Below are 13,508 nucleotides of genomic sequence, written 5' to 3'. Positions count from 1 at the left end.
TATGGGATGTTTTAGGATTTAGTGACCTTTGAGGATGTGGCTGTCATCTTCACTTTGGAAGAGTGGGCTTTGCTGGATCCGTCTCAGAAGAATCTCTACAGAGATGTGATGCAGGAAACCTGCAGCAACCTCGCTGCTATAGGTAAGAGTCTTCTTGCCTTCCCTTTGTAAGTGAGGGAGCAAGTGTTTCTTCGTAGGGTCTCACTGCAGCCCCAGCTGGCCTAAAACTTTCTATGTCAACCAGCAGGCAGGCCTTCTGTGGTCTTCATTGGTCTTCTGTGATTTGGATATAGAAAGAATTTGGTGAATAAATAAAGGTGTGGTGCCCAGTGAGATGACTCAGGCAGTTAAAGGTGCTTGCTATGCAAACCTAGTGGAACGTACGTGGTGAAAGGAGAGAGCCAACTCCCATAAATTACCATCTGATCTTCACGTATGCTCAGTGACATGTCCCCCTGCACACACCATGGACACACACACAAACACACACATATACACTAGTATTAGAAAATTCTTGCTTTTACAGATCTTAAATTGGAAGAAAAGTGAGACATAATGACAGTGTACATTGACTCAGTAATTTCTTCTTTTCTTTTCAAAAATTTATTCCTTATTTTTATGTGTGTACCTATATGGGTTTTTGTGTACCATGTATGTTCAGAAATCCACAAGGACCAGGAAAATGTGTCATATCTCTTGGAACTGGAGTTACAGGCAGTTGTGAGCTGTCATATGGGTGCTGGGAACTGAACCCAGGTCCTCTGCAAGAGTAGTATATGTTCTTAACCATGGAGACATTGCTCCAGCCCTTTTTTTGTGTGTGTGAAAAAAAAAAAGTTTTATTTTTAATTATATGTATGTGTCTTATGTGTGGGGTTTGTGTAGATGAATGCTGGTGTCCATGGAGGCCAGAGGTGTTGGATCCCTCTGGAAGCTGGAGTTAGAGGTGGTTGTAAGCTGCCTGATGTGGGTGCGGGGCCTGATCCTGGGTCCCTTGAAAGAGCAGTAAGTGGTTTTAACTACTGACCTCTATCTCCAGCTCCTGATTTTCTGTAAATTCTAACAATTTATCGTAACCTTTCTGGGACTGTATTTTAGGACACAGATGGGAAGAGCAGAATATTGAAGATGATTCTAAAAATCTTGGAAGAAATCTAAGGTAATTTTCATGTACAACTGGAAACAAATGTCTTGTGTAGAAACTTTAACATGCTGTATACATTTAAGAACAAACAAAAGTACAGCTTTAAGTTTATTCATCATTAGAAAATTCTCACTAAAAAATGTACTTTGTACCTCAATGTAAGATTGATATTTGGGGTTTGCAGAGAATTTCACTTGGAAACAGTACTGGGACTCTCCTTTAAATGAATATCACTGTTTGGATTGTAGTTCTGTTAGAGCCATAGCCTAGAAGCATCAATCCATTTAGTTTTAGATCATTCAAATATGGCAGAAGGTATGTACTTTGCCTTGTTTTGGGAGCAGTGTATGACCCAGCCCTTGCAATGAGCAATCATCAGTAACTAGTTTGCTTGTCTTTAAAAAAAAATTTTTTTTTAAATGTACGAGGACAATTTTATTAGCATGTAAAAGAAAATTCCCCAAGGCAGGCAAGGTGTAAATCTCAGCAGCTTCCTGGAAGAGGAGAATGAAGGAGAGAAAGGAAAAAAAAATTGCCAGTTAAGCAGGCATGGAGATCAGATACATGGTAGACTAGCAGTCACATGGTTGGGGAGCTTTAGAAAAAAAGTAAGGAAACCTAAAGTATTGGGGAACCCCAAATGTTTGGTGAAGCATGCTTGGAAAAGAGATAGAAGAAAAGGAGAGCTGAAAAATTGGAAAAGCTGTCAGTCTTCAGAAGGTGTATGTCTGTGGCCTGCTGAACTTCTACCTACTTGGCTTTTGCTTTTGTTTTTTAAAAATATTTATTTATTATTTTTATTTTATGTGTATGACTCTATTGCCCGCATGTAAGTGAGTACACCCGTGTTGTGCAATGCTGCGGAGGTCAGAAGAGGGCTTCAGATTCCCTTGGAACTGGAGTTAAGGATGGTTTGTAGCCGCCTTGTGGGTGCTGGGAATTGAACCTGGGTCCTCTGTAAGAGCAGTCAGTGCTGCTCTCAACCGCTGAGCCGTCTCTCCAGCCCTCTTGCTTTTGTTTTTTTAAACAGAAATTATGTTACTGAAATTTGAGACACTCTAAGAGTAAAGTGTGGTCAGTATGGGGAAAACCTTAACCCTTACACCAAATCTCAGTATCAGTAGCAAATTTTCTACTTAAGTTAAACTATGTAAATACAGTGTCTGTGAAAGTTTTCTTGTGTCTTTCATTCTTTAATAGGCACGTCATAACTCACTCTGAGGAACCATATGAGCATGAAGAATATGGGAAGAAGCCATATGATTCTAATTCTCTCATAAGTGTTCAAGGGTACCTGGAAACTCACACTGTGAATGGACCTTGTGAATGTGAGGTATGTTTAAAATCCTTTGGTTTTCCAAGTTCATTTGGAATATATCACCAAACTCACATTGGAGACAACTTCTTTGAATACAAGGAATGTGGAAAGGACTCTGTTTATCATAGTTCACTTTATACACATGGAGGCACCCACACTGTAAGAAAATGTTATGAATGTAATCAGTGTGGTAAAATTCTGAGTTCTTCCAGTTCTCTTCAAAGACATGAGAGAATTCATACAGGAGAAAGACCCTATAAATGTAACCAGTGTGGTAAAGCTCTGAGTTCTTCCACTTCCCTTCAAAGACATAAGAGAATTCATACAGGAGAAAGACCCTATAAATGTAACCAGTGTGGTAAAGCTCTGAGTTCTTCCACTTCCCTTCAAAGACATAAGAGAATTCATACAGGAGAAAGACCCTATAAATGTAACCAGTGTGGGAAAGCTTTTAGATGCCACAGTGCTCTTCAGTTACATGAGAGAATTCATACTGGTGAAAAGCCCTATGAGTGTAAAGAGTGTGGTAAAGCCTTTACGTGCCACAGTTATCTTCGATTACATGAAAGGACTCATACTGGCGAGAAGCCCTATGAATGTAAGCAGTGTGGTAAAGCCTTCAGATGTCAGACCTCCTATCAGAGACATAAAATAATTCATGGTGGAGAAACCTTCTATGAATGTAAACAATGTAGTAGGCTCTTCATTTATCCCTCTTTACTTCAAATGCATGAAAGAACTCACACTAGTGAAAAACCCTATAAATGTAAACAGTGTGGTAAGTCATTCCTTTACCCCTCTTTACTTCAAATGCACGAAAGAACGCACACTGGTGAAAAGCCCTACGAGTGTAAACAATGTGGTACAGCTTTTAGACATCACTCTTCCCTGCGATTACATGAAAGAACTCACACAGGAGAAAAACCCTATGAATGTCAACAGTGTGGGAAAGCCTTTACACGTCATACTTCCCTTCGATTACATGAAATAACTCATACTGGAGAGAAACCCTATAAATGTAAAGAATGTGGTAAAGCTTTTAGACATCACTCTTCCCTTCGGTTACATGGAAGAATTCATAGTGGAGAGAGACCCTATGAATGTAAACAATGTGATAAAGCCTTTATAAGATATAGTTACCTTCGATTACATGAAAGAACTCATACAGGAGAAAAACCTTATGAATGTCAACAGTGTGGGAAAGCCTTTAGCCGTCACAGTTCCTTTCAGAGACACAAGTCTATTCATGTTGTGGACAACCCCTATGAATGTCAACAATATCTAATTCCTTTATCCTTGTTTCCTTCAAATTCATCAGACAACTCATACTGGTGAAAAACACTATGAATGTGAGCAGTGTGTAAACCAGAGTTTATCCTCATTCACATAAAATGCATGTGAAAAGTCAACATGGTGATAAACCTTAAACATATAAACAATGTGGTCTAGACTTCCAATGCATGAAGGAGTTTATGTTGGGCAAAATTTCTATGAATGTAACCAATATGGTAAGTATTTCATCTGCCACTTTTCCTTTCACAGAAATAAGCTAATTCATGCTGGGGAAATGCTTATGAATGGAAACAACCTGGTCAGTCTTTTATCCCTATTTGCTTCAAATATATGAGAGAACTCACAGTGGTAAAAAACCATATGATTTTAAACAATATGGTAATTAGCCTTCAGGAGTCACAAGTCCCTTCAGTAACATAAAAGACTTCATCCTGGAAGGAAAAAAACAATGTTTAGATGTTTTTGCACCTGTAGATTCCATGAATGAACTCATGCTGGAAGCAGTCCTGTAAGTGGAAACAAAGCTGTGAAGCCTTCAGAGGTCACAGCTCCTTTCACACAGCAATTGGTGAGACAAAGTGCTGTGAGTGTACAGAGTGTGGTAAGTTAATGGTTGCTAGGAGATGAACAGACGTTTTCTTCAGTGGCATGGCTGCCCATCAGCTGCCCATGCTTCTGTAAACAGTGGTTCCCCAAGCTATACTTGGTTGGAATAACTTTTTTGTTTCTATTATTGGTACCGTATGTGGGGTGAATAGGCCTTTGTTCATGTGTACTCAGAAAATGTTCACATAACACTTGGTACCTGAACATGGGGCATAACAGAACCAAAGATGAGTTTGAGAGGAACACTTGCTTTGTCCCTTGTAGGTGATGAAACATGCCACCGAGGGGAAGCTTTGTGAGGGTGGAGCATCTGTGAGGTTAATCCTGGGATGGCTTCCTTTACAGTGTGCCATGGAATGGCATGGCTTCTTACTGCAGTACTAGTTGCGTTGCCCTTACTGTGAACTTCTATGTCATATGGAGTTACATGCTTCTCTAACAAATGAGGTCTGCCACACTGAGTATACAGACACTCGCATGTGGATAACAGGCTAAAGAATATATTACAATCCCTGTAGGTAGCACATATGGACAGAATTAAGTAGGCATCAGGTGCATGACCCTTGCTCTAAGCAGTATAGCATGTAACTGAGGCATAGCTGTCTGTCCAACATGAATTTGCCCCTTTGATGGAGGAGTTACTGTGAGGAAAAGACATGCAGATACTGTGCACTTAGCCTCAGAATTGGCAGGAAGAATGGGCAAGAGAATGGGAATGAATGAGATGCAGGTGCTGGCTTCTGGTTTCCAACAGCTGGGGATGGCATGAAGGAAACATTTAAAATTAAGTCTATGCTAAGTAGTGCTTTCATGGGATCCTAAACTTGGAACCTATGGGAAAGATAGAACACTGAGGGTGCTGTATTTGAAGGGAGTGTATTAGAAATGATCAAAGTCAGCCCTTAGACCTGACCTTTAATACAGAGGAGTGGAAAATCACTGGCACAGTATGTGAATGAAGACCCAAATAGCCCAGTAACGGGAGCTGTAATAATCAGCAAATATTCTGCCTTTTGAAGGCTTTGAAATTTGAGGAAATGATTAATGACGATATTAAAGATAGAGCAGTGGAGCTGAAGAAGTCTGTGTTTTCCCCAGAGTTGGGCATATATGTCCCCATGGTAATGTGTGCATTCTCCTGAAGGAAGGAATACTTTGTGTGTAAATTGTCCAGTAGTCAGGGCATTCAGTGAAGACGCAGCAGTGTGCCACAGCTTGGGCCCAGAGACTGTCAGACCCCAGGAGCCTGTGGACTTAGAGCAGGTGAGAGCCTGTCTGAACTTCCTCTTGGCCCTTTGCCAATTAGAGAACAAGAGGCAGCCCCTTCCTCACCAGTGCTGTTGGAGGCAAGGAAATGCATGGCAGGCCTGTGGCAACCTGGAAGAGGATGCAGGATGGCTTCTGCAGAATGGCTGGCTAGGGCCACCAGACCAGTACTCATTTTCTTTTCCTTCTGAGGCAGTTTCCCATCTGGCCTCAGATTTGCTGTATAGCCCAGGATGACCTTGACCTGATCCTCCTGCCTCCATCTTCTAAGTGCTGGTGTACGTATGTATGCACCACCTCACCTGGTTTCATGTGGTTCTGGGGATCAAACTCAGGTTTCATACATGTGAGACAAGGACTCTACCACCTGTGCTACAATGTCAGCTCAATATTGAGGAAAGAGTGGACAGTTTTATTTGTTGTCCCTTTAGCTTCTGACTTCTGCGTTCAACTGACACTTGTTTGGTATTGTGGCTTGTAGGCCTTCTGTTTACCCTTTCCAAAAAGATTTCACTTCCTAGATGGCATAATGCTAACCTCTGGAGTGTTTCACAGAACTTAGAAAAGCATCTGAATGAGATAAAAGAGTGAAGATGGGAAGGCAGTATATACAGGCTGTAACACGGGTGATACACAAGGTGAATGAGGAAAGTCCTCAACAGCCTGGGCCTGTAGACATTAAAACAGCATTGAACTGTTTGGATGGAAGCACTCTGTGTTCATGGGAAACGATGCTCCCAGAAGATAAGCTATTTAGTGAAAATGGCAGTGCCAGGGGTGGGCTACCTCTGTAGGATTTGACCATGGAGCCCCCCCCCCATAGATTCCTCAAATAATAAAGGCTGTTTCCACTGCTGCTAGTTGCTTACAAGAACTAGATAGTAAGACTGTTGCTGGAGACACCACATACTTTGATTGCTCAATGTGAAGAAATCAAGCTGGGACTGAGCTGGCATCTTCCTCCTTGCCTGCTAGCAGTCATAGTGCTTGTGGGCGCTTGCAGCAGAATTGTCAACACTACTGTTCAGCTGTGGACCCTGCATGTTATACTACCAAAATGCCAATCAAGATGTGCCTACTAGGGCTAGTGAGATGTCAGCAGGTGAGGGTGTTTGCTGCCAAGCCTGAAAACTTCAGTTCGATCCCTGGAACCCATGTGATGGAAGGAGAGAACCAAACCTCACAACTTGTCCTCTGGTCTCTGTATATGTACCATGCATCTTCCCCCACCTCTGCAATAAATAAATAAACAGACAAATGTGATAAATCTGCTCACTGGTACAATATCGGCATGATTTATGAGAGTAACCAATGGCTTTCTGATTGGATTTGGGGCCTGCTCACAGGGGGACGTCCATGTCTGGTACTAAAAGAACAGTGAAAATCCACTGATGTTGCTTTGCTAGGTGGATATGACCTTGTGTTTATGCCCATAGATTTTTAGTCAGAGAAGCATCTTTCTGTGGTAGGTAATAGTACTTCTGAGTCTCATAACTCATCAAAATATCACCCCTCCAAGGCTTGGGGCACTTTCTGGAAATGTGGGTGGAAATAATGTAAGAGCCAGAGGAAGGATGGAATGTTTTGGAAAACTGACCTTTGAAAATAACATTGCTGTTTTTTTTTTTCCTTGAAATCTCAGCACCTGTGATTACTTACAGGCGACCTGGACAGAACTGAACCCTTTAATGTTTTATGGAGAGGGGTAGCCATGAAGCTCTGCTCACCACGGACATATGGCAATTAATATTCATGGAGGGAGGGGATCTTGAGGCCTTTGCCCCTCCCTGATGATCTTTAGGCAGATCTTGGTACTAATAGAGTTGGCTCTCACAAGGCCTCTCATATAAGCAGTAAATGGTTGCTGGGAAGGAGAGAGATTTTTCTTTTCTTTTTTGGTCTATTTTGAGACAGGGTCTCCTTGTAGCCCCAGCTCTTCTGGAAGTCACTAGGTAGACCAGGCTGGCCTCAAACTTACAGAGTTCTGCCTGCCTCTTCTTCCCAAGTGCTGGGACTAAAGGTGTGCACCACCATACCAGCAAGGGATCTAATTTTCTTAAGTGGTGTAACCCCCGTACATTTCCCATGTTCCTGTCAGTAACCCCTCACCCTTCTCCTGTAAGTAACCCTAATTAAAAGAATTGGTTCAAACTGTACTTGTGTTGACTCTTTTCCTTGTGTTTGTGTTTGGTGCCCTATCTGAGGTGAGTAGACACTCAAGTCTCCTCAGCAAAAGTTCCCAGGACAGTATTGTAATATACATTATATTGGCAAATTGTCCTGCTGGTTAAGCTTGTTGAAAGTAGACTCTGGAAGGGAGCAGACTCAGTCATTGTGAGTCAGATTCACTGCTGGGAGGTGCACGTGATACCTAATTCCCTCCTCCCAAAGTCCTTGCAACAGCCTGAGAAAAAAAATTCTCCAAACCCCGGTTTGAAGAATCTTAACGAGTTCATTGGACTTGCTAACTGAGCTTGGGGTGTGGGTTTGCTTACAGACAAGCAGCGCGCCCCCCCCCCATTCACAGCTGATGCCAAAAGTCCACACCCAGACATAAATCCTGTGGTTCTAGACAGCCTTACAAAATGGCAGAGGCCAGCCTCCTGGTTTTCCCAGCTTTTACACCCTTAGCCCATCCCCAGCAAGTGGCTGTAGTCAACCAATCGGCTGGAAGAGGGAAGGGAAGTGGCTTCTTTGCAGAGCTTGGGAAGGAGGCAGATTCATGGCTTGTCACTACAGGGTCAGAGGAACATCTTCTGGGTCACAATCATGTTAACCTAAGTGTTCAAGACATGGCATCATTGGGGCTGGTGAGATGACCATGTTAAGAGCATGTATGTATTGCTCTTCTAGAGGACCTGAGTTAGATTGTTAGCACCCACATCAGACACTCACAGCAGCCTGTAACTCCAGCACTGCACTCACATGCACAAACCCATACATAGACATACACATATAATTTTAAAATAATAAAAAAACTTGCATTTTTGTGAACAGGTAGAAGGTAAACCATTTCCAAGACGCCTTACTTTTATCTCATAAAATTTTTTAAAAATTGCTTGTTGCCAGGCATGGTGGGGCTCCCCTGTAGTCCCAGCACTCGGGAGGCAGAGGCAGGCGGATCTCTGAGTTCAAGGCCAGCCTGGACTACATAGCAAGTTCCAGGGCAGCTGGGGCTACAGGGAGACCCTGTCTCGAAAGACCAAAAAAAAAAAAATTGCTGTGGAAACAGCAAGATGCTGATTACATCAGTGTAGCATCCCCATTTGATTTCTGCTGGTTGTGGTAAGCTCTGATTTCATGACATTTCCTTTTGCTTGCTCGATGCTTCTGCAGTCTTCTGAATGCTGTGTGCACCTGACATGATGTTTTACTATCTACATACCAGTTCTATCTGCTATTTGTGATTCTTTTACTTTAAAAAAAAATTATTTTTTTGGTATTTTTGAGACAGGCTCTCTTTGTAGCCCCAGGCTTGTCCTGGAGTCACTATGTAGACCAGGCTGGCCTAGAACTCACAGAGATCCACCTGCCTCTGCCTCCTGAGTGCTGGGATTAAAGGCGTGGGCCACCACACCCGGTTTATTTGTATTTTATGTGCATGGATGTTTTGCCTGCATGTATGTGTACAACCTGCTTGCAGTACCCATTGAGGTCAGAAGAGGGCACTGGGTCCCTTGTAACTGGAGTTATGGATGGTTATTAGCCATCATGTGGGTGCTGAGAACCAAACCTGGGTCCTCTGCAAGAGCAGCAAGTACTCTTAACTGCTGCCATCTCTCCAACGCTATTCTTTTGCTTTAAAATTATTTTTAAAACACATTTAAGCCAGGTGTGGTGGTGCACACCTTTATTCTCAGCACTTGGGGGCACAGGCAGGTGGATCTCTGAGTTCAAGGCCAGCCTGGTCTACATAGTAGGTTCCAGGACAGCTAGCTGAGGCTACAGAGAGACCCTGTCTAAAAGAAGAAAAAAAAGCCCAAGATGAATTTTAAACAGGATCTGGACCTGCGACATTCCAAATGCCCCACAGTCACTGAAGTTCTAATCAGTCGGTCATCCTTGCACAAAGTTCAGTTGAAGATGCAGGGTTTTTGGTTTTGTTTTGTTTTAGTTTTTTGGGACGGGGTCTCTTGTCCTGGAACTCATTATGTAGATCAGGTGTGCCTTGCTGTCACAGAGTTCTGCCTGTTTCTGCTTCCTGAGTGCTGAAATTAAAGGTGTGTGCCACCGCCTGGCAAGATGAAAGATTTTTTTTGGGGGGGGGCGGACTTTCACAATGTTAACACATGGATATATAATGTAAAATAATGTGTAGTGATTGAGGGGGAATGGAGTTACTGGATTTGAAGAACAGGATGTTTTGCTGTGTTTGTATATGCAGTTGTTTAAAAGTCATAGGATGGTTGAAAACTCACCTGCATCAAGTTTCAAGACTTAAGACCTATACAAAATGATGTGTTTTTCCCTATGCATTCTCCTCAGATGAGATACTGTACATTTTTTCCTCAGATACAGTGGTTCATTGAAAGCATATTATTGAATTGTGGGCCTTTATTGTTCCTTACAGTTTTCAAGATCTGACCTAATGTGTGATTTTTACTCAGCTCTGTCAGCTTGACTGGATTTGGAACCACCTGGTGATTGAAATTGTCAGTGACATTTTCAGGGAGATTTAAATGAGGAGGGAGGCTTCCCCTCTGAATGGGGACAATCCCATCACTTAGCTCCTAAATTGATTGTTTTTTTCTTTTTTCTTTTTTTTTTTTTTGGTCTTTTTGAGACAGGGCCTCCCTGTACCAGGCTGGCCTTGAACTCACAGAGATCTACCTGCCTCTGCCTCCCAAGTGCTGGGACTAAAGGCATGCACCACCACGCCCAGCTTAGATCCTAAATTGAGTAATATGGGGGAAAAGGAGAGAGCCAGTTGATCAGGAGCATTCATGTCTGCTTCTTGACTGTGCATGTAACTTGACCAGTTACTTGATGAACCTGCCTCCAAAGCTACAGCACCCCTCACCCCAGCCCTTCCCCACTATGGTGGAGTGCATTCTCAAACTGTGAGCCAAGGGCTTGAGAGATGGCCCAACAGTTAATGGTATCGGCTGCTCTCGCAGAGGACCCAGGATCAGTTCCCAGCACCCATGTGGTGGCCAACAACTGTAATTCCAATTCCAGCAGAATCCAACGCCACCATCTACGCATTGCACCCATGTGGTGCACACATATATGTAAGCAGAACAGTCATGCACATAAAAGAAATATTTAAAACCAAAACTGCTATTCAAGATAAACCTTTCCTTAAGTTACTTTGGTCAAGTATCTTTCATATCATTGAGTAATTAACCCATGTCTGTTTGTGATTTGTAGGCTAAATGAGGGAAGCATGGGATTTTGAGAATGCAGTGTGTGTATTTACCCACTTAAATCCAATGTGTATTTTGGTATTCCAGAGATTCAGGTTTGCATGAATTGAGATATGAAGCAAGAGTATGTTTTCTTCCTATGCTTTGGAGTTATAAAGACTGTAGACAATTTTTCAGACAGCATAAGATCTTATGCCATTTGTCAAAATTATTTTTTAGACATGTAAATCCTTTAGATGAAATCTCCTGTGCTTTTGGCTGTAGTGTATCCATTACTTAGGCAGATATTCTAAATTGCAGCCTCCATTAGTAAAAATTAAAATTGGGCTGGAGAGATAGCTCAGCAGTTAAGAGCACTGACTGTTCTTGTTGAGGACCCGGGTTCGATTCCCAGCACCCACATGGCAGCTATTAACCATCCTTAACTCCAGTTCCAGGGGAATCTGAAGACTTCTGATCTCCTCGGCATTGCACAACATGGGTACACTCACATACACGCAGGCAATACACTCATACACATAAAATTTAAAAAATGAGGCAGAAGCAGGTGGATCTGTGAGTTCAAGGCCAGCCTGGTCTACATGGTGAGTTCCAGGCCAGCAGGAGCTAGAGGGAGACCCTGTCTCAGAAAGACCAAAAAAAAGAAAAAAAAAAATTTAAAACCAGTCACACTTCCTCATGTAGATGTTATCACGATGGAAACCTTACATAAATTTGACAGTAGTTAAATTTGCATGTAAGGAAGGCTGGTGTCTTTGCTAATTTTTCCAATATGAATATTGGATTCCTTCTTAAAATTTTTTTTAAATCTGTTATCATACTATGTATATGTAACTGTCAGTTGGCTCTATGTGTTGTGTGACACTATTCCTGGGGGAGGTGTGAACAGACATCTAAACACCCCAGGTACAGAACCAACAACAGACCAAAGTAAAGATACCACCAAAATCTAACTCGTTGAGTTTTATTGGGGTTACCTTCAGGAATGTGGGTGAGGGGTTCCTTACAGGAACAGAAATGACTCAGAGAGCTGCAGTATCAAAAAACCACCCCAGCACTGGTGAAACCAGTGGGAAACATGTAGTGCAGTGTACAACCTGCACAGCCCAACAGGTTGAAGAGTGTCCTTTGGAGGTAACTCGGTTGATCTGAGCCTCTCCACCAGCTCATCTGGTCTGTCTCTGGGAACCTGCACAGCTCAACAGGTTGAAGAGTGTCCTTTGGAGGTAGCTCAGTTGATCTGAGCCTCTCCACCCAGCTCATCTGGTCTAAGTGTCTCTGGGAAGTTCTTAGGGCTCACATATGCCTGGGGAGGAAGGGGCCTAGTAAATCTGGTCAATTTCTGGGACTTCCTGAAGCTCTTGATTACTTCTTAAGCTTCCCTTCTGGATGGAATATTTTCATCTCCCCTCAAACCTCCAGTTATTTATCACCCTTTAGATCATCCTGCTATTTACCTCCCTGTTTACATCCTGCATCTTAAGGAGCTCCCTCCAAGATGGAATGTCTTTACTTCAGAGGCACACAATACCATGATATATCTCTTGCCAACTCAACAGTTAAGGTAATGTACCTGATGATTGGGACAATCTGTCTTCAGTCCTGTAGTGTTTACATGCTCAAATGAAATTCATGTCACATTCTTTTATGTCAGACCCATCATTGAGGGAGTCAGGGCAATAGCTCAAGGTGGGAACTGGAGCAGGGACCACAGAGGAATGCTGGTCTCCCTGTAGCGCCAACTGGCCTGGAACTCGCTCTGTAAACCAGGCTCATCTCAAACTCACTGAGATCCGCCTGCCTCTGCCCTGAGTGCTAGGATCAAAGGTGTGCACCACCACATCTGGCTTTATTTTTTTTTTGACAGCATGTCACTGGGTAGCATTGACTGACTTAGAATTCGCTATGTAGACCAAGCTAGACTTAAACTCACAGAGATCTGCCTGCCTCAGCCACCCAGGTACTGAGTGGCAAAAGCCACCATCCTAGGTTTCGCCTCTCTTATTTTAAAATACTTTTTGATGTGTATGAGTGTTTTGCAGGCAAGTATGTAGGTCAGAAGAGGACTTCGGATCCCTTGGAACTGAGGTTACCAATGGTGGTTAGCTGCCATGTGGGTGCTGGGAACTGAACCCCAGGTCCTTTTGTAAGAGCAGCTAAGTTCTCTCTCCAGCCTTCAACCTCCTTCTTATACTCCCCAGGCTCACCTGACTAGAGATGGCACCACCCACAAGGGCTGGGTTCTCCTACATCTATTGGAAGTTTTAAAAATGCCTCATACTTGGGACTGGAGAGATGGCTTGGTGGTTAAGAACACTGACCTTGCAGAAGACCCAGGTTTGAATCCCAGCACCCACATGGTAGCTAACAACGGTCCATAACTCCAGTTCCAGGGGATCCAACAGTCTCTTCTGTCCTCCGCGGGCATTGCACAACATGGGTGCACTTACCTACATGCAAGCAATACATGCATACACATAAACAATGCCTCATATCCATAGCCAGAGACCAGTCT

At 43.0% G+C, this 13,508-nt stretch overlaps 1 protein-coding gene across 2 annotated transcripts in view; it reads left to right on the top strand.

Moving 5' to 3' along the window:
* The window catches only part of LOC103726825 (zinc finger protein 709-like), a 22,191-nt gene extending 14,408 nt beyond the window's left edge, over positions 1-7,783 (top strand). Inside the window, exons 2-5 of one of the 2 annotated variants that reach the window (XM_029559348.1) lie at positions 16-142; positions 1,099-1,159; positions 2,345-2,477; positions 7,270-7,783. In XM_029559348.1, coding sequence (XP_029415208.1) covers positions 16-142; positions 1,099-1,159; positions 2,345-2,477; positions 7,270-7,278 — 330 coding nt within the window. In that variant the 3' untranslated portion in view covers positions 7,279-7,783. Of the gene's footprint in view, positions 1-15; positions 143-1,098; positions 1,160-2,344 lie in introns of both variants that reach the window. The other variant, XM_029559347.1, reaches the window with a different exon arrangement.
* Positions 7,784-13,508: the final 5,725 nt, after the last annotated feature.

The sequence above is a fragment of the Nannospalax galili genome, unplaced genomic scaffold (assembly GCF_000622305.1).
Source record: "Nannospalax galili isolate Female #2095 unplaced genomic scaffold, S.galili_v1.0 scaffold529, whole genome shotgun sequence".
Classification (NCBI taxonomy): Eukaryota; Metazoa; Chordata; class Mammalia; order Rodentia; family Spalacidae; genus Nannospalax; species Nannospalax galili.
Note: the sequence above shows the minus strand (reverse complement) of the source record. Positions and strands in the feature narration are given on the sequence as shown.